Source organism: Caretta caretta, chromosome 7, assembly GCF_965140235.1.
Source record: "Caretta caretta isolate rCarCar2 chromosome 7, rCarCar1.hap1, whole genome shotgun sequence".
NCBI classification, from domain to species: Eukaryota; Metazoa; Chordata; order Testudines; family Cheloniidae; genus Caretta; species Caretta caretta.
Genome location: NC_134212.1, coordinates 29,172,890 through 29,197,013, shown reverse-complemented (window position 1 = coordinate 29,197,013; position 24,124 = coordinate 29,172,890). Strand labels below are relative to the sequence as shown.

Genomic DNA, 24,124 nt, shown 5'->3' with positions numbered 1-24,124 from the left:
CTGGGTTTACTGCCCCCACATTGTCTGGGCAGGGGTTCCTCCCAGCCTTCCTCTTAGCCTCTGGTAACTCCTCCGGGTTTTGTGGTGGCAGGCCAGGCAGCCAGTTCAGTCTCTCCCCTCTGGCAGAGTCTCTTCTCCGCAAACCTCTGGGGCCTGGAAGGGCTGTACGCCCTGTTGGGCAGGGTTTCCCCTGCTCTTCACCTCTGTACCTGTGAGGTCTGTCTCTGGCATTTGTCAGTGTCTGCACTGTCCCGCTCTCCAGTAGCACGCCTGCTCCCCACAACTCCTATTGTGCGCACCTATCTGACTGGAGGGGAGGCTTTTAACAGGTTCTGGCAGGCCCTTGACTGGCCCCAGCTATCCTAATTAACCTGGAGTAACCCCTGTTCAATTACCAGGGGAAAAGTGACTTGCTTATCCTGGGGCTAATATACCTGCCTTCTATTGGCTAGGTTGGCGCATGGGGCTCTCCACCCTTTGGACCTCGCGGTGCGTACTTCAGGAGGCTGAGGCCGCCTTACTAACCGCTTCTCGGGTCGACCTCGAGCGGGTCCTGCGAGAGGACACTCCCCACCCACTCCTCACCCCAGGCCTTCTGGACCTTTCCAATGGGCCGCTGCCCCGTGAGCCCTCCCGACCCCGTCTTCCTCTTACCCCAAGCCAGCTGTGTACTCTGCAGCCGGTTTGTTTTTGAACCGCGCCGAGAGAACAGCTGTACAGGTTCATGGTCCACATGCTTCATTTCCCCACCCTCACATGCCACCTGGACACCAAGTAGCGGGATCTATTACCAGCTATGGAGGGTGGGAAACCCCGGTGGGCCAGCTTGTATTCTACCCTAGTTTTGCAGCCCGCCGGGGATATCAGCTGGCAGCTCCACCATGGAGTTGTGAGCACAGGCGTGTACCTGGCGCGGTTCACTCCCATCCCTGAAGCCTGTCCTTTCTGTGGCATGAGGGAAATGTGTATCTTCAGTGCACCAGGTTGCAGCCCCTCTTCCGGCTCCTCCAGAACCTCTTATAGAAGTTCTGGCTGCACTTTTCCCCCACCTGTTTGTTTATGCATACCCCATCTGTGGCCCCACGAAGTCAAGGGACCTCCTCATCAACCTCCTCCTAGCTATGGCCAAGGTGGCCATTTATAACACTAGGGAGAGGAGGTTGGCTGAGGGGAGGCTCTGTGACTGTGGAGCCTGTTTTTGTTCCTTTATCCACTCACACATCCGGGCAGAGTTCCTCTGGGCTGCGTCCGCTGGCTTCTTGGATACTTTTGAGGAGTAGTGGACATTGTCTGGGGTTCTCTGCTCGGTGTCCCCTTCAGGTTCCCTAGTCTTCACAGTTTGAACCCTACGCCTGTTCTTGTTCTTTCCTCTGTTGTCCCCCAAACTTGGTTGAGTTCTGGGCTCAGTAGCTCGTCCCCCGGCTGGGAGAGGGGCTTTTAGCTGTGGGCGGCTTGTACCTACCCACTTCCAAGCACCCAATAGGATCACTCTCCTATAGCCGTCCAGCCTGACCCCATCACATCACTCATGGGCAAGTTACTTAATCTCTCATTGCCTACCTGTAAAATGGAGAAAGTGATGTTTGCCCATTTCTGGAAAGTGCTTTAAGATCTTCTGGATGAAAAGAGCTGTATACGTGCCTCTATTGATGTGTGGAACGAAATCACTAGCTGATTATAATGTTGTCATCCAGCCATTGAGTTCAGCTTTATGTCAAAAAGATTAAGGCTCCAAGGCTTTACCAAGCATAAACTCAGCACTGAAACATAAACTTTTACTCTTGGGAGTAATGGTCAGAGCGATTATTTTATTTATTTAGCATAAATGACTAAAGATACCTGTAAACTTAAACTCCAGACTATGTATAAATAAATTCTTGATATTATACAATGGGCACCAGTGAAGCTAGCTTTACTAATAAGCACATATTATACAGATAACACGAGTGTAATTTTCAGGAAGTTGTAAAATATGTTCCTCTACTGCGTATACACATGCGTTATAAATATACTCAACTTCTGTTCTTCCTAATAGTCTTGCTGGATGATTAGTCAGTATGACCATGCTGTATATTACAGCTGTTAAAAATATTCTGAAGTAGTTTAAGTATTATGCTGGCTGAATGAGCAGAAGGACAAGAAAAAGGGAAGCAGTAGGCATTTATTTTGCAGACACGGGAAGCTTATTACAGCGTGTTGAAAGTAATGATTGCACTATGGTCATTCATTCCTTTTCAAATAGTCCAATTACTTCTTCCCAACCACAACGCATACGTGGCTATAGTTATTCTCCAACACTAAAAAATGGGGGCAAATTCTACTTTAGCAAAAACACTGGACCACATGTTCCTAAAGCAGAGGCCCAGGTTCACGCATATGCAGAGGGATCTCTGAAACTGTGTGTGCAGTTATCACAGTCACAGAGGCAAATGGGTAATTACACACACAAAGCCTAGTTGGACAGCTTGCTTGCCGTAAGTGTGCACTGCACTTCCTCAGAGCTCAATCACATGTCCTGCTATGTACCCACTCAGGAGAGTGAAGAGCTCCCTTGTTCCCTGGGATAAGCTATCCACATTGCTCACCCCCACACATTAGGAAAAGCAGCCACTGCTGGGACTGCTACTCCTCCTGCAGAAGTGGGTGGAGTGGGGGAAACAGGAGAGGGTTAGTGGGCACAGCCAAGGCTCTGCAAAACCCCGCCTCCCCTCCAATGCAAGAGACAGTGCAGCTGAGCCAGAGCCAAAAGGGAAGTAAGCTGTACCAACAAATGGGAGAGTGCAGATTGCTTCTGCCCTAGACCAAGAGGGAAGCAGGTGAGTGGCGAGTAATTCTTTCCTGCTGGAATGGAGCCAAGAGAGGCTAGATATGGCCCTCACTCCAGGTTAAATCCTGGGAGCTGGGGAATGCTGGCCAATCAGCACCTCTTCCTCCCAGCTGGCCAGTGGGTCCCAGACACTTGGGGCCAGGGGGGAAAGCGGGGGGGGGGGGGGGGTTTGGGAAAGGGACAGCTACTTTGTGTCCTTCATCGAGTGTCCCCTTCCTCACTACTGGGACTGTCCCCCTTCACAGACAGCCCCATCAAGCTCCCCCACCCATAGAGGCAAATGGGGGGCATTCTGCCTCATATGCGTATTGTGTAGAAGTGGGAGGGGACACAAGAAGAGTTGGGTCAAATGAACAATCGCCCATAATTCCACATGCGTTCTCTCCCATAGAAAGCACACACACTTGTGGGGGAGCTCACTAGAGCAGTGATTATGTTAAGAACATACCTCACAGCGAAATAACAGGTCAAATCCAAGCCCTGACTTTAAATCTGGGGGAAATTACTGTTCAAGTGACACATGACACTCACTCCTCATAGACTAGGCAGAGCTGTAGGTTAAGTCAACAGGAATACGCAGCTAGTATCTCCAATTTATTATAAGATGGGTGTGTCTTGAATCTTGCCAAACAGACAGACTAGCAACATATATCTTATGTGAAAAGTAATCCAAAGTCAAATATGATCAAGCTCTTTTTAAAATCACAAAAGTTTCTGGCAAATAATTGTTATGGAAAAAATTCCTACTCAAAAAAAAAATGTTGAAAACAGTAGTGAAAGGTAATCTATTTCCTAGGCTATTAAATCCACTTCCTTATAGCCTGGATGCCTCACTATCCCAGGGGTTGCCAATAAATTGATTGTGATTAGATAGCAAATCCATTGTTTCTTAACCACCATTAAGACAAAAAGACTGACAAAGCAGCTGCGCACTTTAGGGAAAACTAGGTGAATCTATTTGTGGCCTTTAAATGTCACTGACTTAGGAAAGAAAGAGGCAACACTCCATTGCACATAAGCCACTAAAGAAATAAATTAAGAAACGTGTTTCAACCTTTAGAATGGTGCGACTTTAAAGGTTGAATCAGGAAGCAAACATAATGATTTCACATCCTCTTTAAGGCAAAGAAAGTTATTCTGAACACACAGAGATAATCTGACCAATAGTTTGACCCAGAAATCCAGGTGAAGTTTCCCAACAGATAAATTATGCCACAAAATTGGAACTGAAACTCCGCTTATAGTTCTTCAACCTTGAGACAGGCTGAACTTTCAATTAACTATACAGACAACAAATATGCAGAGTTCTATTCAGATACTTGTCACAGTCAGCAACAGAATACTGGACTTGATGGAGTAACGAGATCCAATATGGCCAAATCCCATGAATAAACCCATCTTGGTCAGCCCATAATCCAGGATGATATAGAAGCCAACCGACACACATAGTTACAGCCTATACTTCTGCATCTTTCCTCACCAAGAGGTATTATTGGCCCTAGGTGGTAGTGGGAATAGAAAATAGCAAGAGAACAGGAAGATCTTTCTTTGAGATTGAGGTGTGGGGTTTTTGGCCTCTTTGTAAGAAATAATCTATTGTATAGTTACATAGTCACAGCAGGACCTATATCTTGTTTCTAATTTTCAATGGAATAAATAGATCAATCTCCAATTACATTATAGACCTAATTACGATTTATGAACTACCAAGACAGTTGTGCTCCCCTGAGACAGTGCAGATCACACAGCCCAGGATGAAGTACATGAGAGCTAGGGACAATGAGGGGATCCAGCTATGGAATGAACGTCCAGAGAAATTTAGATGACTCCAGAGCCTGAGCATCTTTAGGAAACATTGCAAAACCTTCCTACTTGACGACATCTTTCCACCACTGTAATGACAAACTGGGTGAGGTAATATCTTTTATTAGACCAACTTCTGTTGGTGAAGGAGACAAGCTTGTGTCTCATATTCTGGGAACAACACTGCAAATACCATAGAAATAACACAACATCGACACCCCTTTCTATCCAAAGACACCCTCCAACAAAAACTGAAAAACAGGTAATGAAAAAACAAAAAACAAAAAACCCCAAATCCCTACACCAAACAGAGTTTTCAGCCACAAAAGGAGATAAGCCAGAGACTCCATGAAGTCCCCTATAGGCTTTGCTATTGCCATCGTTGTTATGTGAAAGGCACTCAAATAGTACAGTGATGGACAACGGGGGGGTGAAACGGGGAGGGGGGGGTTGTCTGCTGAGGAGTTTCTCTACTTATTTTTCGTTTTACTGCAAACATTTAAATAAAAAGACATGAAAAAGTGTTCTCACTTTCAAAAGTTTTACTCAGTGCATGCGAAGCCGTAGTTCCACCAAAAACGCTGACATTAACAGTCTACAGAACATGATAGTGGCTCCAATCCCACTTTCATTTCATTCACTCTCTTGTAAGTATATCAAGGCTAACATGTCTCAGTTTCTGCGCTGATGACGTTTTCTCAGACATTATCAAAACTGATAAGCTCCCCTTGTCCATTTTCATTTTGACAAAAGACAGATAAAAATCCCAATTACTTTAAAAATATATTCCAGTAATTGTGTGCTGATAGTGAGATGTGTTAGACTCCAAAGAGAAGCTACATGACATAGGATATTTAAAGCTAGTCTAAAGAGAAAAACGCAAGCTTCACAGTAGGGAATAGTACTTCACCAGCAAAGGTTTATTGATTCAAAAGGTTGTTGTTTTTGGCTGGGGTGTGTGTGTGTGTGTGAAAAATACAGTGTGGGGGGAAGAAAGATCAGCAATTATTCATGATCTCCATTTAAATTGGTGGACTGGGAATCATCAAGTCATTATTAAACCAACTTGCAGCTGTAATTACTATGTACCCTGTTCGGACTACAAGATACAAAGCTTTCCAGAGACATGGATGTTACTACAGTTACTAGTTACCCCTGCTGAGTGGCTGCAACGTCTGGGGCACTTGTATGGGTCTGAGTGTGTGTGTAGAGAAAAAGCAGGAAGAAACAGGTCCAACCCCGGGCATGTTTTTTTTCTAAAAAGTCCTTTTCAGACAGGGAGGAGGCACTCTCTCTGCCCCCAATCTCAAGAGCTGATGGTGATTGATGTTTCTTCGTTCCCTTATAACTGGGCAGGAGCTTTTTAATTTTAAGGGAAACCTCCCTTCCACACAATAACTGGTTTTGGGAAGAGTGAAATAAACTTTCAGCCTGATTGGGCCCTACCTTTCTCCAGCTGACAGTTCCAGAATGAGCAGTAATGGAACAGTCAATCGGGAAAGGGCAGCCTAAAAAACCTTCCCAGCTTTCCTCTGCACAAGGCTGTCAGATAAGGCAATGCGCATGCTCTGGGCTTTCCCCAGTTCATTCCATAGCACCGAACAACCATAACAGTCAAAGTGAGCAGAATCAAGGAGGCGGAAGGGAGGACAACGTGGCAATGTAATATTGAAATCCTGGCGATAGGGATAATTCCTTCCCCTCAAGAGTTTCTCATTTAAATTGCAAAGTTAAGTCTCTATTTACAGATTCCCTAACCTACTCAAAGCACCAAGCAAAGTAACAATTAGCTTTACTTCAAACACATGGTTTATGTTATTTAAAACTCCCAATGAAAACTTTATATATATATTTAATTACATAAATTATCTCAGAGGAGCAAGGAGTATTATTATAAATGCTGCACCCTGGAACTCAAATATCTTATAAAATGTTGGTGTGTCAGTAAAGCACATCTTTAAAATGAACCAAATCCATCCCATTGCATTTACACAAGGGATAAATCTGGTTTGAGCCTGCATTCCTTACAAAAACAAATCTTCCTCGGAGCCCAGTTAGACTTGAATACATACGGTTGGACTCTAGATTGGGTCCATTATTAGCTTTGTAACATTTTACATCTGGTGAGCCTTCGGTCCACAACAGAAACAGTAAATGCATAGATCTCCCTTTTCTGTTTGGCAACCTGAGGTTCAACTAGCTGAATTTAGTCTTCAAAGAAACGTTAAACTGGAAAACAAAATGTGTTTTGGTGACTGCAGGGCTAGTGAGAAAAGTGCCTTATTCACATCTCCTGGTGTTGTCGGGATTTTGCAAAAGTGACACACATCCACTGGGAAATGGACTGAACAATCATGACAGTTCACAAAGACCACTGAACAGCACTCAGATTGTAACACCTTTCTGTTACTACCAATTCGATTTGAACCAGTGGACTGCAGGGGAAGGCTTCAATCCCCAAGCCATCCAAGCCCTTCTACAATCTGACTCTGTAGCATTTTTAGTTCTGGTGTTGGAATTAAGTGACAGAGCTATGAAGGTTTATCACAGGAGACCAAAGAAATACAATATTTCCAAAATTGAGTCTTAGTAAAGGATCACCTATGTGAAAACCAGAAATTATTGGAGCACAGTGATACAGTTAGTACAAGGGTATCTTGTCTAGATTCTTATACTACACACATCATCATCGTATCTACCAGCCTGCTGCTGCTATCACCAATAGATTAGACTGCAAGCTCCTTGGGACAAGGACCCTCTTTCTGTTCTGTGTGGACCTAGCAAAAGGGGTCCTGGTCCATGGCTGGGGCTCCTAAGAACTACACCTCAGTACAAATAAACAGCAAGCAGCTGCACATGTTTGATTCAGAAAGCCCTGCTCGTAGGGTTAGAGTCCAGAGTGTTCGACGTAAGCAAGGACATTTGCAGCACAACGGAGATGTTTGTGTGCTCAAGAACTCTTTCACTTTTCTTGTTGATGCTGTCCAGATTCCCAGGCCCTTCCCATACCCAGACAATTGTTCTTATTTGATCTTGCATGGTCTTTTGGCCTAGTGTATAGCAATTCAGGCCAGCCATTTCTGAGATTGAGACTTAGGAAAAAAAAATCTGTGTAATTTAGAAAACATGAGTAAGTCTTTTTTAGCCGTGGTTTATCTCAGAAAAAGTTTGATCTAGAAACTCCACAGGAGATTTAATGCACAGGACCAATTATGACGGCGATAAAGGCATACTTTTGAAGTAAGTCAACAGCAAATGGCCAGCCAGGATTCTGCAGACTTTGTGGTGTGCCAAGGGAGTCAGGTAGGTTCCCTGGATGTATGACAAACAACCCCAGCTCAAGTGACCCATCCATAGCTCAAATTCCTCATAGAATTCCACCTGTCATTCCAGAAGCTCTCATTAGATCCCCAGCTTCTCAGCTGGCTTTCCCACAGTATCTCCCCTCCACTCCCAGCCTTCCCGTGCTTCCTTAGGCTCTATACCAGGGTTTCTCAACCTTTCTATTTCTGAGACACCCCTCCACCCCCAACATGCTATAACAACTCCACGGCCCACCTGTACCACAATGGTTTTTCTCCATGTAAAAGCCAGGGCCGGCGTTAAGGAGTAGGAAGCAGGGCAACTGCATAGGACCCCATGCCACAAGGGGCACCATGAAGCTAAGTTGCTCAAGCTACAGTTTCAGCCCTGGGTGCTGGAGCTCAGGGCCCTGGGCTTCAGTCCTGAGCGGCGGGGCTTCAGCTTTCTGCTCTGGGCCCTAGCGAGTGAAACACCGGCCGAGCTTGGCTGACCCCCTGAAACCTGCTCATGGCCCCCCAGGGTGCCCTGCACCCCAGGTTGAGAACCACTGCTCTATACCTTGCCCCCCCCCCCGTTCCTCTTCCCAGCTTTGCCATAGCGCAGCTCTCCTGAAGTCCCCAAGACTTGCTGTAAATCCTGATCAGAACCTGGGCCTAATGAAGATTTTATAAAGTCTACATGGACTAGTGTGAACTTTTTATAAAGCTTACAGAAGCCCACAGTACTGGAAGACTTGAATGTGGACTTTATAAATGAATGGTTCCTGAAGACCTACTAAAACCTGCAGCCAGTTTTATGAGGTTTAGAAGGCCTGCCTGGAAGCAAGCTAGGAAAATTAGTAGAAATCACGGCCTGGGGGAGCCAGAGAGGAAAGGGGAGCTCACTTCTATAGGTCAGGGGACCCACAGTCCTGAAGAGCTTCACCATGTCCCTTTCTCTGAATCCTCCCCCAGCAGTTTCTGATGAATCCTGCACCACTATGTTCCAAAGGGCTTTCCCTCTAGTCCGCACTCAGAGTCCATGCAGAGAGTCTTGTGCAGATTTCCTTTGGCCTTAAGCAGATCCTGCAGCCCTCCTGGGTGCCCAGATAGCCCCCTGATTCAGCTTCTCAAGCCTCCATACCCTGATTCCTGCACGACTCCATTTTTACCTCCCTGCAAATGTTTAAGTCCACAGCACCTACATCAGACCATAGCAGGTTCACAGTAGCTCTGGACCTGATATAAACTTTATAAAGTCTTCATTGTCCAGTGCAGATGGTATAAAATCTGTATCGGGTTCATGGTTCTCAGTGTCTGCAGTTTTTGTGAACTACAAAAAATGCACAGGGAAGCAAATCCAAATATATCTCCTCTGCTGCTTTACCCTCATTGACCGATGGTGTCGTTCTGTCAAAAGAGCAATCAGGTTTTTCCAAGTAGCTGTAGTTTATCAAACCCACATTAGTTATTGCTCAGGCTTCCGCTATCTGCCAGACAGTGATTCTTTTATCTCAGTATTTGTTCTAAAATTGGAGCATTGCCATGCTGCGTATACTCTTGAATGGTTGCGGCTGTCCAGCTCAGGGTTGGTGGACTTATACAGTTGGTGAAGCCATCTTCTCAACAGTTACATTTTAGCATCAGTTGGTTAAGCCTACAATGCACTTTGGGATCCCCCAGATGAAAAATTCTAGCTACATAAATATAAACTATTACAATTATGCTGGAAAGTTTTGTTTGACACTAGAATGGACTGTGTATTCATTCATCTCGCTGTTTGGAAAATGTAAACAACCTTCACTTTGAGAAGCCGCATTTGCCAGAATAAACTTTCAAGTTTTGCCTTAACGTCAGCTCTTTCTCTGAAGTTAATGGTCTCAGTGACACCAAAATCAATGTTTTTGTCCTTCCTTCTGACTTGGCTCAGACTACTAACTGATGGTGCTACAGGAAGAACACTGTGTTTGATGCATGTGGATTTACAATTATTAACAAGTTCTGAGCCCATCACCACAAGATTCACTTGGGTTGCTACATTTCCATTTGCAAGTGGAGGGTTGTAAATGTTCCTGGATCCAGGAATTTGATTCTCCTCTCATTCACACTGGTATTACAGCTTTGTCTTCAAGTAAATTGCTCCCAATTTACACTAGGGTACTTTGGAGGAGAATCAGGCCTTATATTCTTGCTACATAACAGTGACTTTATAATAAAGTCTACACCATGGGCCAGACCTGCTCATATGAGATGGTGTAAGTTGGTCAAGGAAATAGGCACAATAGCATTTTATCTTTTGCTGGAAAAATTTCCAACCAATTCTACTACTAAGTGGTAAATACTAGGGCTGCTAATTAATCACAGTTAACTCACATGATTAACTCAAAAAAATTAATTGTGATTTAAAAAATTAATCATGATTAATCTCAGTTTTAATCGCACTGTTAAACAACAGAATACCAATTGAAATTTATTAAATATTTTGGATGTTTTTCTACGTTTTCAAATATATTGATTTAAATAACAACACAGAATACAAAGTATACAGTGCTCACTTGATATTATTTTTATTCCAAATATTTGCACTGTAAAAATGATAAAAGAAATAGTATTTTTCAATTCACCTCATACAAGTATCGTAGTGCAATCTCTTTATCATGAAAGCACAACTTACAAACGCAAATACCTTGCAATACCATCTACAACAGTGCCATGCAAACGCCTGTTCTCACTTTCAGGTGACATTGTGAACAAGAAGTGGGCAGAATTATCTCCTGCAAATGTAAACAAACCTATCTGTCTGAGCGATTGGCTGAACAAGAAGTAAGTCTGAGTGGAATTGTAGGCTCTAAAGTTTTACATTGTTTTATTTTTGAATGCAGTTATTTTTTGTACATAATTCTACATTTGTAAGTGCAACTTTCATGATAAAGAGATTGCACTCCAGTACTTGTATTAAGTGAATTGAAAAATACTATTTCTTGTATTTTTACAGTGCAAATATTTATAATAAAAATAAATATAAAGTGAGCACTGTACACTTTGTATTCTGTGTTGTAATTGAAATCAATATATTTGAAAATGTGGAAAACATTCACAAATATTTATATAAATGGCATTCTATTCTTCTTCAGCAGCGCGATTAATCGCCACTAATTTTTTTATCGCGCAATTAATCGCCATTAATATTTTTAATCGCTTGACAGCCCAAGTAAATACAGTTAATTACATATTCCTTTAATATAAAATTACAGACTGTTGTGTACATTGCTGCAGCTGTGAGCTATAGTACTCTGTATTCCAGGATGTTGTCTTTTAGCTGCAAAGAATTGTTTGAACAGTGAACCAGTATTGCTCCTTGCTTGTCATAAGTTACGTAATACTGCTCTAGGACTGGACCCTTTGCACACTGTATTCAGATGTATTACTGCCTGGAAACAATGTAATTTACAGAGACTCCAGCCTTAATAAGAAACATTTCCACCCACAATATATAAAAGAGAAAGAGGCATGAGCGCCTTTATGAAAAATACAACAAAGGCTTCAAATGACGTGCAAGTACTTCCATGGCTATGATTTTAAATATGACTATGTGAGGCCCTGATCCTTCCAGGAGCTCCACACTGGTAGACACCTGCACCTAGGGATCCAACAGCTGAAGCTAGACAAATTCAAACTGGAACTAAGGTGCACTTTTTTAGCTTTGAGTGCAATTTGAGCATAATTGGAACAACTTACCAAAAGATGGGGTGGATTCTCCATCACTTGAAGTCAAGTGATAATCAAGACTGAAGGTCTTTCTAAAAGAGATACTCTAACTCTGTGTATAACCTGTGGTATACACAGCAACAGATGACATGATCATAATGATCCTTCTGGCTTTAAAATCCATGAATGTGGATGCAAGCGTCTCTCCCCAGCACAAGGCCAGTTGCAGAATCAGGGCTTAAGGTTTGAAAGCGATGAAGAAATAAGTATCTTACCTTGTTTACATCTAAATCTTCTAACTTCGGCACTTCTGCTGTCTCTTGTTCCTCGCTACTTCCCTCATCTAGGTCACTGTCTTCATCCTGGGTTGAGTCTCTCTTCTGCTCTACAGGTGAAGACTTGCTACCCTTGCTGTCAGTTTCCATCTCTGTTGGATTCCCAGAGGCAGTAGACTTCTTCTGGTCTGTGCCTTCTTCATTTGGGAAAGTCTCTCCCGCCACACTACAAGAAGGGCTGTCAATTCCACTGTCTCTGTTGGGAATTTTACCGTTACCATTCAGCTCTGAGGTTGAGTCCTTACTCTCCAGCTCTCCAGAGGACTCTTTGCTCACATTCACAGCAGTACAGGCTTCAGAGCTTTTGTTTTCCCCGATGCTTAGCTCTTTAATTTTCATTTTGTCTGCATTGGACAGTTCTGCACTGCACAGGACGTCTGGCTCATTTTCATCGGGCTCACTTTTTTCGTTTGTAGAACTGCCACAGGAAGCTACCATTTCACAGTCACTTGAGCTTGGCTGTTTGGAAGAGTCCAATCCAGGTTCCATCTTAAAAGTTAAATTTAATTGGTTTCTTTGAAGAACGTGGGTAGGTTGCCTACAAATGAAGAGGAAGCACCTTGGTCATTTGAATTGGAGGCTGGGATTTTCAAAGGTGTTTACGGGAGTTAGGAGCCCAATTTCCATTCAGTTGCAATGGCAGCGGGGTCCTAACTCCCTTAAGAACCTTTGAAAATTCCAGTCAGAATGACTGAAACAAATACTCATTCAAAAGTTGCACCCAAAGCCATGCCACTTGCTATCCCTTTAAAATTCCTCCTGTCCTGCAGGGAGGAAGTGCCTTTTCTCCCACTTAAAGACAGGAACTCATTGTTCTTCAATGGAATTATCCCTTCAGGGCAGGGGATCTCCTACAAGAGAGATGAAATTTTAAAGGGACAGCAGTGTACTATTTTCCTATATCAAAGCATAACTTTCAAAATTCATGTGATCTGTTTAAATATCATAACTAGTGGAAAGAACTTTTTTTTTAAACTCCACACCCTGTCCTGCAGGCTTGGCCTTCAATGGGAATTTCCTCTGAATAGGGTTTGCAAGATCAGCCAATTTTACAGTAAAACTGACCAAACAAATTTCAACAAATGCAGTTTCTGTAGAAACTAGCTTGTACATTAGCCTGATCTAGAATATGCTGTGATCTGTTCTCCTTCCCTATAAACTGTAAGCAGTTTGCCTGACATTTATTGAATGTTATAAAGTTTTCAATCAATAAAATCAAAAGCCACACAATAATCAAGATCTTGTAATAGCTAAACAATTCCAACCCAAACTTTGCCTACTAAAAGCAGACACTGAGTTATGTCTAGGCACAACTCTTCACTGATTTCAGTGGAAACTCCTATTTGGGGATTCATGGCATGATATAGATCAATACATTTTTTAGCAACATTGCTTTTTGTATCAAGTCCCCCTATGCACTCAGTTAAGTTTAGGGTTTATGATTAGACAAATTGCTCTATGTCAATTTGTACACAATAGTTATAATAAATATTTCTTGATTTTATACACTTGTATTTTCCTCCCATTGAAACGAAGTTTCAAACCGAATGCAAAAAATGACACAGGTAGAAATAGACAAATATAAATATTTACCTAATACTTTCAAACTTTTCAATGAGGATGTTGACTCCTGCTGATGTCTGTGTTTCTTCCTCGTCAGGCACTAAGCTTCTTGATGACTTGGGATCAGCTGGCAAAGGCCGAGAAGGTGCTGGAGGAATTCTTTCCTGCCCAGGTTTGAGATGGACAGGTTTAGGAGGTACTAATAAAATTAAGGGGAAAAAGAGAGGATAAAGTTCTGGCTTCTTTATAACAACAAAGACAACAGATCCTCACTCTGAAGAAAGAGCGAGAAGCACCCATTCTTTTACTGCTGTTTATTAATTACATCGGAACCACTGCAGTCACAAGATATTTTTCACACAAAAACACTTTGATATGTTCTAAAGAAATAGCCTAGCTTCTCTTTTGCATTTCTACAGTTTTGTCAGATCTGTCAAAGCACTGAGTAGCTGACAGAACATCACCGCTTCCTTGTTGCCAAACAGGATGCACAGTGCACACACCAAGACTTGGTTGTGCAAGCACTCTCTTCATCTCCACCATAGTGCTCAATTTCCCTTACGGTGACTTTTCAAAACTTAGAATTCTTATTGCTCTAATACACTTAACTAGATCCCATAAGAAAAATATGGATTTGGACAGCTCACTCATTCTACTGGAAGCACTGCAAGAAAATGTAAAAAACTTTATTTCCTTCTCCCTCCCCCAGCTTCTCTGTGGTATACTCTTCACAAATTTCCTTCCTCTTTTGGTACCGCACTGAACAAGATACTGTATAAATAAGTGCTTACGTTAAACATGTCTCCAATCTGTTGAAAAAGAAAGTCAACGTTGTACCTTAACCTCTTAATTAGTCCTTTGCAGTTCCTTCTAATTAATGTAATTTAGCAAAACATATGCAGTCAGTTCTTCATTTTTTGCAGAGTAAATGGTTTTATAAATACGTAAGCAGTAACCCATGGCAACAGTTTCACATGCTTTTACTGTTTTATGCAGTGAAAGCAACTTCACATAAGTTGACCTTAAACTAGAAGCTAAGAAAAACTTGACAGTGAAATTAATCCAGAAGTGTGCATTTCTTTGAACAGTGCTGCCAAATATTCACTCAGGCCTAAATTGTCTAATAGGAAATATACTAAAAGTTCGACACACAAGTTATAAAGTGTTTTCCTAAATAACTTTTCAAGAACAGCAGCTGAATTCAACTTTTCATGTTAGTCAGAGCAACTATGCTGAAATGGTCCATTTGGAACATGTTTGCATAATGTGCTTAATGTTGTAAAATGTCTTTAATTATCAACAGTTCTGAATGAGTAATTTTAGAGCTTTGTTTTCTTTTTTAAATTATATGATAACGAACTTAGAGTGCCAATTCCTGAATTCTTTACTCAGGCAAAGCTCTGGATGAGAGTTTCAGACTCTAGATCTGAACGAGCCTAACTGTCCTTTCTTCTTGGAGCAGATCTTTAGCTGCTGTCAGTTGTCACAGCTCCACTGAAGTTGATGACTAAGGATGATTTAATGTGTTTGAGTACAACATGCAGGAGCATTTATAACCATTTAAACTGCACAGCTTGTTTGAGCAATACTGGTTAAACACAAAGTACATCTTGTGAAGGATTTGGGCTTTACTGTACATTTAGAGCAGTAGGATTAAACTCCTGGATTGGTCTACTGTCCAAAGCCACCTTGAATTCCCTTTCAAAAATAAGAGGGTTGCTATTGGGGTTTTTTCTAGAAAACTGAAAGTGCACAGGAAGAGTGGGGAGATGGTAAAGGAAATGTTCTTGCATGTGAAAGGGTGGCTGTGTCACTGGCAGACCAGATGCCAGCTCTGGCCAGGCTGTTGGCATCAGCTCACCACTGACAAATTCATAGCGGGAAGCCAGACCAGCTTGCCTATATATTAGTATTGTTCAGATAGGTGTTAGACTTGTAAGAATGTGTTTAGATTCTATAAAATGTTTGTAAATTGTTGCAGGCATTAATCCAGGGGTTCTCAAACTGGGGGTCAAAAGGTTATTATCGGGGGGGTCACAAGCCCTCCTCTTACTTGTGGAAGAGAGAAAAGAGGAGTGTGAAACTACATCTTCAGTTCAGCCAATTCTGAGCAAACTTGGATTGATTTAGCAATCCAATTTCCATTAATGATATTGGTGGTGGCACATTTAAATCTCCTCAGACTTAGCTGAAGATTTATCACTGTAGGCCTTGATGAGTAACCTTCAAACAGAACGTTTTATACAGTGAGGAAGTGTGGACACACACCTGTTTGCAAAAGAATGTGCAGGCCTTTTCCAAGGGAAACCAAACCAGCAACGGAAATTTGGAATGATCTAGAGGCTTCATTTGGTTCTTACAGAAGAAGAGTAGATCTGAGTCCAGAAGGGGAAGCAGCTGCAAGTCACAGATCACTACTCCAAAATGTAATGACTCCATGGCTGCATGCACACAGACATGTTTGTCAACTAATACACACACGGAGCAATAGGGTTAGAAAACCAGACCTCTACAACTTAAGCTAAAGGATAACCAGAATTAGGTGTAGCAATATTTTTAAAGTATTGCAGTAATTATGAAGTAAAGAATTGAACCTCTCCTGATATTCCCACTGGGTGACTATCAGGAGTGGTGGGGCTGTCAGGAAACGGAGATTGATTTGCTGAAGGTGGCTACTTGGCAACAGCTACTTTTGAAAAATCTTGGCTTACTTTCTTATTTTTCCTATTTGAATATATGTCATCTACTTTTGGGGATTGGTGTCAAATTGGTTTGCAACAGGAGTGTAGGGAGTACTAGCAAGATAAACTTTTCAAAATTACGCCTTCCTTTATGTTTGTTTGTCCATTTGATCTCAATAACTTTTTATTACTCAGGGTGTTAAACTGAATCTCAGCCAGATAGAGAGTTACTCCTTTGAGTCTAAATTCCTTGCTCCATGTGGGGGAGAGAAGGAAGGCTTGGATATACCATTTCAGGAATGTTGATATTTGAGTAATGGAGATGAGGCTGACCAATGTTAATGCAATTTGGGGCACTTTTAAACATGATCTGAATCAAATGGAGCAAGCTGATGCACATACAGATAATGGGCCAGATCAGCTGTTTTAAATGTGTACAGTTCCACTAAATCCAGAGCAGTTTCACTGATATACACCAGCTGATGATCTAGTTTTAGCTATTCCTATTTATCAGAATACCTTATAGCATTATTAATAATGTTAATGGACTGTTCAATAATGAAATCTGAAAGAGAAAGAATTCTAGATGAAAACTAATTAAGTGTGTGTATACTTAACTGGATGGTTGACAAAGGTCATGAACCTCAGTATTCATTTGTCCAAGCAACTAGTAATTTCTTACTTAATTAGTATACACACTTAATTAGTGTATATATATATATATACATATATATATATACACACACACATACACAGAGAACATCACCTACAGGGAGGGAAGTATTGACTAATATACCAATATTACACTTTAAGACTGGCCTTTCAGTTTCAGAAATGTCAACAGTTTTTCTTTATGGATAACAGTGGTTAAAGGTAAGGCAGAAAGTTGTTTTTTCTACAGGCATTCAGGATGATAAGATAGGAGTCTCATTTTGTACAGTATATTTAAATATTTTTGATTGTGACCAAAATGGTTGTTTCCTGTTGTCATGTAATGATGATACCTACCTACTTATGCGACTGCTTTTTATAAGCTTTGTTTAAATCAAGATCTTTGGGATATTCTCACCTGCACTTGTCAAAAAAAAAGGCCTTCCAAATTAAGCATATCTCTTAGCTGAGAAGACAAACATCTAGTACGCACAGTATTCTAAGTAATTTCTAAAGAGCTAGTAAGAAAAACAATAATTGGTACTACAAAGAGACTAACACTTCACTGTACAGACTGCAACATGTGGAAATAATTTCTACCCATACAAGGGACTGGGCCTTTAGTCTCCTCAAGCAGTTAGCACTTCAATGGATATGGGGGGAAAAACAGCCTGGGGATTTTAAATGCTCAAACTCTGCACTTTTGGGGCCCACTCCTCACCTGGTGTCAATCAGCATAGCTACACTGGCTTCAACAGAACTACATACATTTACACCAGCTGAGGAGCTAGCTCTTTGTGTCTTGAAGTAAGGTGTCCGGAAGTAAGGTGGAGGCGTTTGTTTCACTGTGATTATTCTTGAATTAGATGGGGTTGCACAGTTATTACATCTAATAATGGTATGCTTGGCTGTGCACATTGGTTTGGTTAATGTTTCCTTTTTAAAAAATATATTTGTAATTTTTCAGGCATTTCTTTTTGCTAGGTGAAGTGCAGCTGTTTTCAATATAGCACAAAGGAGCTCTAGACTTGAGTGCTAAGCTGTTCTTATAATAAAAATGAATAAAGAATTTAAACAATATTTTTAATTAACTCCTAATGTTTACTACTACATGTGATATACACACTGAAAATGTATACGGTCACATTTTTGAAAAGTTAATTTATCTGTGTCATTCATGAGTCCATTTTTCCCCCCCAAAGCTTTTTCAATTGAATTTTTAACACTGGAAAAATGAATACAAAGTCACGCTAATTGTACTTTCCCTGTATCAAATGAGACAACAGCTCTAATTTTCAAATTAAAACAATCTTTTTAAAAACATTAGACTTCCAGCACAATAAAAAATTGCATGAATATTGGAGGAACAAAACCACTTGCCTTGGGGTTTCTGCAGAAGATGTGTTTTGGCCAATGGAGATTTGGTTTTGGGTTTCCTTCCAGTTTGATGGATACATTGTACAGGGCCGATGTGCTGCAGCTCGCCACATGCTTCCAATGTCGGATTTGAGTCAATATGACATTTGATTTGAAAAGGAGCACAAGGGCAACCTGGAAAAAGAAATGGGTCAATGTTTATTTCCTCCTTTTTTCCCTTGAAAAGCAGCTTGTCCTGGCTCTGGTAGCTTAGCTTGCATCAGTTATTTGAAGGAAAGAAAAGTCATTAACTTAGAAGTTATCACTTCAGAAACATCCATCTTGACAATCACTTTAAACTGGATGGTTGACAGAGGTCATGAAACTCGGTATTAATTTGTCCAAGCAACTAGTAACTTCTTCACTAAAAAGCTAAATAGATCTAACAGTGAATGGTTATGGGAGTATGTATATATAAAATCCTTTTTGATAGGCTTCCTCTAAATCGGTGGTTCCCAAACTGGGGTTCGTGAACCCCTGGGGGTTTGCAAAATGTTACAGGTGGTTCTCGGAAAAAAATTCCCTAATTGCGGACAGAGCTGTCCCTAGGGACCCCAGGCAGCACAGGGCCAGCGGCCCGGAGCCCCTGGACTTCCAAGAGCTAAGCAGATCAAAGCGAGCATATCTATCACACTGAGGAGATTTAAAGTTCAAGGCTCCTTATAAGAAATGGAAAGGGAGGTGGATATTTTTTTACTGTTTTGCCTGGACTGCTCAAGACCTGAATGCTTGTGGAGGAGAAACTCTTTGGGTTTCCTTCTTAAATACCTTCATGCTGTTTCACATCTGATACTCCTTGATGAAATATAGGAGCCTTGTCTTATAACTGGCTTATTCAAAGTGATACAAGCTACGTAAGTGAGATCTTGGAAGAGTGTTGCTGTTTTCATAATGTAATATAAATACTGTAATGATAAATAATAATAAATAGTGTGTAATAAGCATGTCATAAAAACAAAGATCACTGCTTTTATAATTTATACTCAGGTATAGGAGAAAATCCCTGGAAATATTCATTTTTAGGAGGGGGTTTGCGAGACTTGACATTTTAGTGAAAGGGGTTCACGGGTTATTAAAGTTTGGGAACTACTGCTCTAAGTAGAGATACAGGTGCACAGGCACTGCATTCTACTTGGTAAATCAGCACCTAGATTCAAGAATGGCTGAATCACAAATGCCTGTGATAGACGAGGCAGATGATGAACATGCTTCAATCCTTTGCAAGAATTAGATTAACAATTTAAATGACATAATATTGCTGTTTATTATTTATTAAATGCCTATACATCAAGACAATATACAAACAGGGTCTTCCCCACAGGGCTGATAGTCTGAAAGACAGATTAGACATGATGCATTGAGAAATCCAGAGAAGGAATGCCTAAGATGTTTTGTTTCTTTTAAAAAATTTATTATTTACTCATTTCCTACGGGTTTTAAAGAAATAAAACAACCCACCCAATTTAATATATTGGGAGGTAGGTTTCTGTTTGCTTTTTGTTTTGGCTTTCACTGATGCAGTCTCAACAGGTACCAAAGAAAGTTGATACTGTATGTGGGTGTGATGTCATCAAAAATGGCCCAACCAGCCAAACAGAATGTGCTTTTGGACAATCAGTGTCCAGTGTCCCAATCTAATACTTATTCTGATTAAAACTGCTGCAGATAAACACATTGGGCCAAGTTCAGACCTGATGCATATGCATTGAAGTTAATCGAGTTGCACCTATTCACAACAGGTCTTAATTTGGTCCTTACATGGTCGTTGTCAACTTAAGTCACACTTTCTGACATTTTTCAGCCTACTATTGACCCTGATTCAGGAAAGCATTGCTGTTCAGGAAAGGCAATTAAGCATTAAGTTCCATTGGGTGAAATCCTGGCCCCATTGAAGTCAATAGGAGTTTTGCCATTGACTTCAAAGGGATCAGAATTTAAGCCATGAAACATGTTTAAGTGCCCTTCCTGAACAAGGGATGCTTTCCTGAATCAAGCCCATTGTTACAAGTAACATCCCTAACTAGTATAAATGAGAGATGAGAGAGAGAGTCTCTTTTTTCAGTTTGTTTGGGGAATTTAACAGTATTTGTGGGTATTTCTTCTCTATTGTCAGTCTGTGTGGATGTTAACATGGTAACTGGAGAGTTTTTTCTTTGAATGAAATACTGTAATGTGACTGTAAATGTATAAAAATTGGCAGGGGACTCTGGAGCAGAGGTAGTCCCTGAAACTATTATTAATTTCATGTTTTAAAATGGACTAGTTTAATTGTCTCTACCCCTTTAAAATGATAAGATGATCTCAAACACTTGAGAAGGAGGATCTGTCTAAACATTAAAGTAATCTTCAGACTTTTTTGTGAATTATTCAGGAACATGAGCTGAGCTGCACAAATGCAACCTACTCACGGCTAGCTTTACACTGAGATCAGACTCTGAAGTCAGTGGAGTTACACTGGATTTACATGTGTTACCGACCTCAGAACACTGCCCTTTGGATCTAGATTGAGTTTGAGTGGGTTAAAGGTATACAGTATTGCAAATATTTCACAGGGCTGTTCTTAAAAGTTAGATGGTTACACGGGAGCATTAAGGATTTTTTCAAATTGATGTGGAATATTCCAAAGTTATAACTGTTTGCTGACAAAAATCAATTCAAAGCCATCAAATAAATATGAATTAGCACAAGTCTGTCCACTTCTGTCACCCTTATGCATAATCTCTGAATTCTTCAACACTGCTTCCTATTACTGCTGTTTAAAAGTTCATTAGTGCATCTGCTATCAAATCTACTTTTCAGGGGATTTATTTGATCTCAGCTACTCAGAATTGCTTCAAACTTAAACGCAGGACTTTATAAGCACTGAATTTTAATCATTTGAAGAAACAAAGGGATTTCGCATAACTGGGTGACTGGGCAACAAAATGGTAATGAAATTCAATGTTGATAAATGCAAAGTAATGCACATTGGAAAACATAATCCCAACTATACATATAAAATGATGGGGTCTAAATTAGCCCTTACCGCTCAAGAAAGAGATCTTGGAGTCATTGTGGATAGTTCTCTGAAAACATCCATGCAATGTGCAGCCAAGAACGTTGGGAATCAGTATGAAAGGGACAGAAAATAAGACAAAATATCGTACTGCCCACATCTTGAATACTGCATGCAGATGTGGTTGCCCCTTCTCAAAAAAGATAAATTGGAATTGGAAAAGGTACAGAAAAGGGCAACAAAAATTATTAGTGGTATGTAACAGCTTCCATATGAGGAGAGATTAATAAGACTGGGACTTTTCAGCTTGGAAAAGAGATGATTAAGAAGGGATATGATAGAGGTCTATACAATTATCACTGGTGTGGAGAAAGTAAATGAAATAAGTAAAGTAAATAAGGAAGTGTTATTTACTCCTCCTCATAACACAAGAACTGGGAGGTCACCCAATTAAATTAATAGGCAGCATATTTAAAACAAACAAAAGGAAGTATTTCTTCACACTACACACAGTCAACCTGTGGAACTCTTTGCCAGATGTTGTTGTCAAGGCCAAGATTACAACAGTGTTCAAAAAAGGGTTAATGGAGGACAGGTCATTCAATAGCTATTAGCCAGGATGGACAGGGATGCAAACCATGCTCTGAAATGTCCCTAGTCTCTGTTTGCCAGAAGCTGGGAATGGGTGACAAGGGATGGATTACTTGATGATTACCAGTTCTGTTCATTCCCTCTGAATTTGGCTGAAAGCGTCTAATGATTTGTTCCCTGATATGTCTGAGCACCAAACACTTAGATAAGTCTTAAACCACTTCCTTTTAAAAGCCGCTGCCTAGCTCAAAAGAACAAATAAAAAAGTCAACTGCCTTAGAACAAAATTTGACATCTTGTGCCTTGCACACTATATACGTGTTATTGTTGACAATATTACTCACCAACTCTCTGCACTTCACATGCAAACACTTATTAACATCGTATCAAAAGAGCAAGCAGGCACAGAAAAGAATTGATAAGCAATTACAACCAATGCTAATCTCTGAATCCATAAGAGCTTTAAACAGCAAATGCAGATTCTTGGCCATGTAACAAGAAAAATATGCTTATGTGAAACCACACAAGTGGTGGGGTTCATTTTTTTTTAAATTTAAGCCATTCCCTGTGCATTTGTGAATGTGACCCTAAACGTTACTTCTCACATGTAGTACACCTAACTACAACTTTTTTTACTTTCTTACTTATTTTTCCAACACTATAAAATACCTTGATAAAAAGAGTTACTAATTACTAGATTATTATATGCTGAATTCTTCTCAAAGTAAGACACTTATAGGCTGCTGTGAGTGCTATACTGTGCTTCTAGGGACAGAACTGAGAAAGAGGTGGTGTAAACTGCACCACCCAGGAAGTTGTCCCAGTAAGAGATAGCCCCTCTGAGACACACCCATGAAGTACAATTCCCCGGCCAAAGCTCCTCCTACTCCAGGCCTTGCCCGACTCCACTGCTTCAGAAGAGGAGCAGACTTCCCCTAACTCCTCTGTGCAGGGGCAACCCCCTAGTCACAGCTAGCTAGCTCCGAATGGAGTGGTCATAACTATCCCTACTAATTGAAGTCAGTAAAATGTAGAAAGCAAAGTTGTTTTGTAGTAACTGCATACAAACATTTCTAACACATTGCCATTTCCAGGGTCTGGCTGTCTCTTGTAATGTGCTTTACACCTAGTCACAGAGTAGCTGGAAGAATATTATGGTGTGAATAAGCTGTGAAATATGCAGGTAATGCCAAAAGGAAATCTGAGACGAATGCTTCTCTTTCAGACTCTGAGGTTAATTTGCATGAACACTGGTTCTATTTGCAAAGACCAATTCAATTCAAATTTTAAAAAATAATCTGCAAAAAAGAGTCAGTGCATTTTACCGTCCAAGCCTGATTACCATATACATGGTTAGCTCACGAAAGCTTGTGCTCAAATACATCTGTTAGTCTCTAAGGTGCCACAAGTACTCCTTTTCTTTTTGCGGATACAGACTAACACAGCTGCTACTCTGAAACTAGTCAAAGACAAACGCCACATAACTGAAGCTCAGCTTCATTACATCCAACTTTGCAGTCACTGATTCACTCCTATAGGCCATGCATATGAGTAAAATTACACACAAGAGTAGTTTCAATGACTTCCCTGGAACTAACATATTCACATGAGTAAAATTACTCATAAGCATAAAAGTTTGCATGACCAGCCCACAGCGAGCACAGGTCACTGCTGTCCATAACTTTTCACATACTAGTCACATAGTACAATTGGTGTTTAAGGTTTCCTGTAATATTTATTTAACTTTAACTGAATACAGGATAAACTAGACTCCTAAAGAAGCCTAAAACCTGCAACAACTTTTGCAAAAATACCCACTTTAATCTTTGCTGAAGACTTCAGAATTTTATCAGGAAGACTATTTTTCACAGAACAGAGCAATTTCTCAAGAGCATCATTCGTCCTCTGAATCATACCCATGCCAGATGGTTTCCTCACTGAGCTGGCTAAGTTTAAGATAAAAACATTTTTGTAGAAGCTGTTTCAGGTTTGAGATTCTTGAAGCCTATAATGTATTTCTATTAAATTAAGATAAACGGAATATAAAGGGCCAAATATTACAGCTATTGTAAATCATAGTAGCACCAGCTTCAAAGGAGCCACGTGAATTTACATCAGCTGAGGCTCTATCCCAGTAACACAGTGGCAGTTCTATCACTGACCCATATTAAATTCCCAAGCCCAGTCTCTCATTCATCCAGGAACACTGTTGGGCTGACGTGCTGAGCACCTAGGAGGAGTCTCTCGCACCGTAGCACACTACCAGGAATATT

The 24,124-nt window shown here is 40.8% G+C and overlaps 1 protein-coding gene across 1 annotated transcript in view; it reads right to left on the bottom strand.

Moving 5' to 3' along the window:
• Positions 1-24,124, bottom strand: part of FGD3 (FYVE, RhoGEF and PH domain containing 3) — a 188,377-nt gene that overhangs the window by 72,664 nt on the left and 91,589 nt on the right. The window contains exons 2-4 of the mRNA XM_048857647.2: positions 18,230-18,400; positions 13,548-13,716; positions 11,895-12,492 (exon numbers count right to left, since the gene is read on the bottom strand). Of these exons, the coding sequence (XP_048713604.1) occupies positions 11,895-12,492; positions 13,548-13,716; positions 18,230-18,400 (938 nt within the window). The remainder of the gene's footprint in view (positions 1-11,894; positions 12,493-13,547; positions 13,717-18,229; positions 18,401-24,124) is intronic.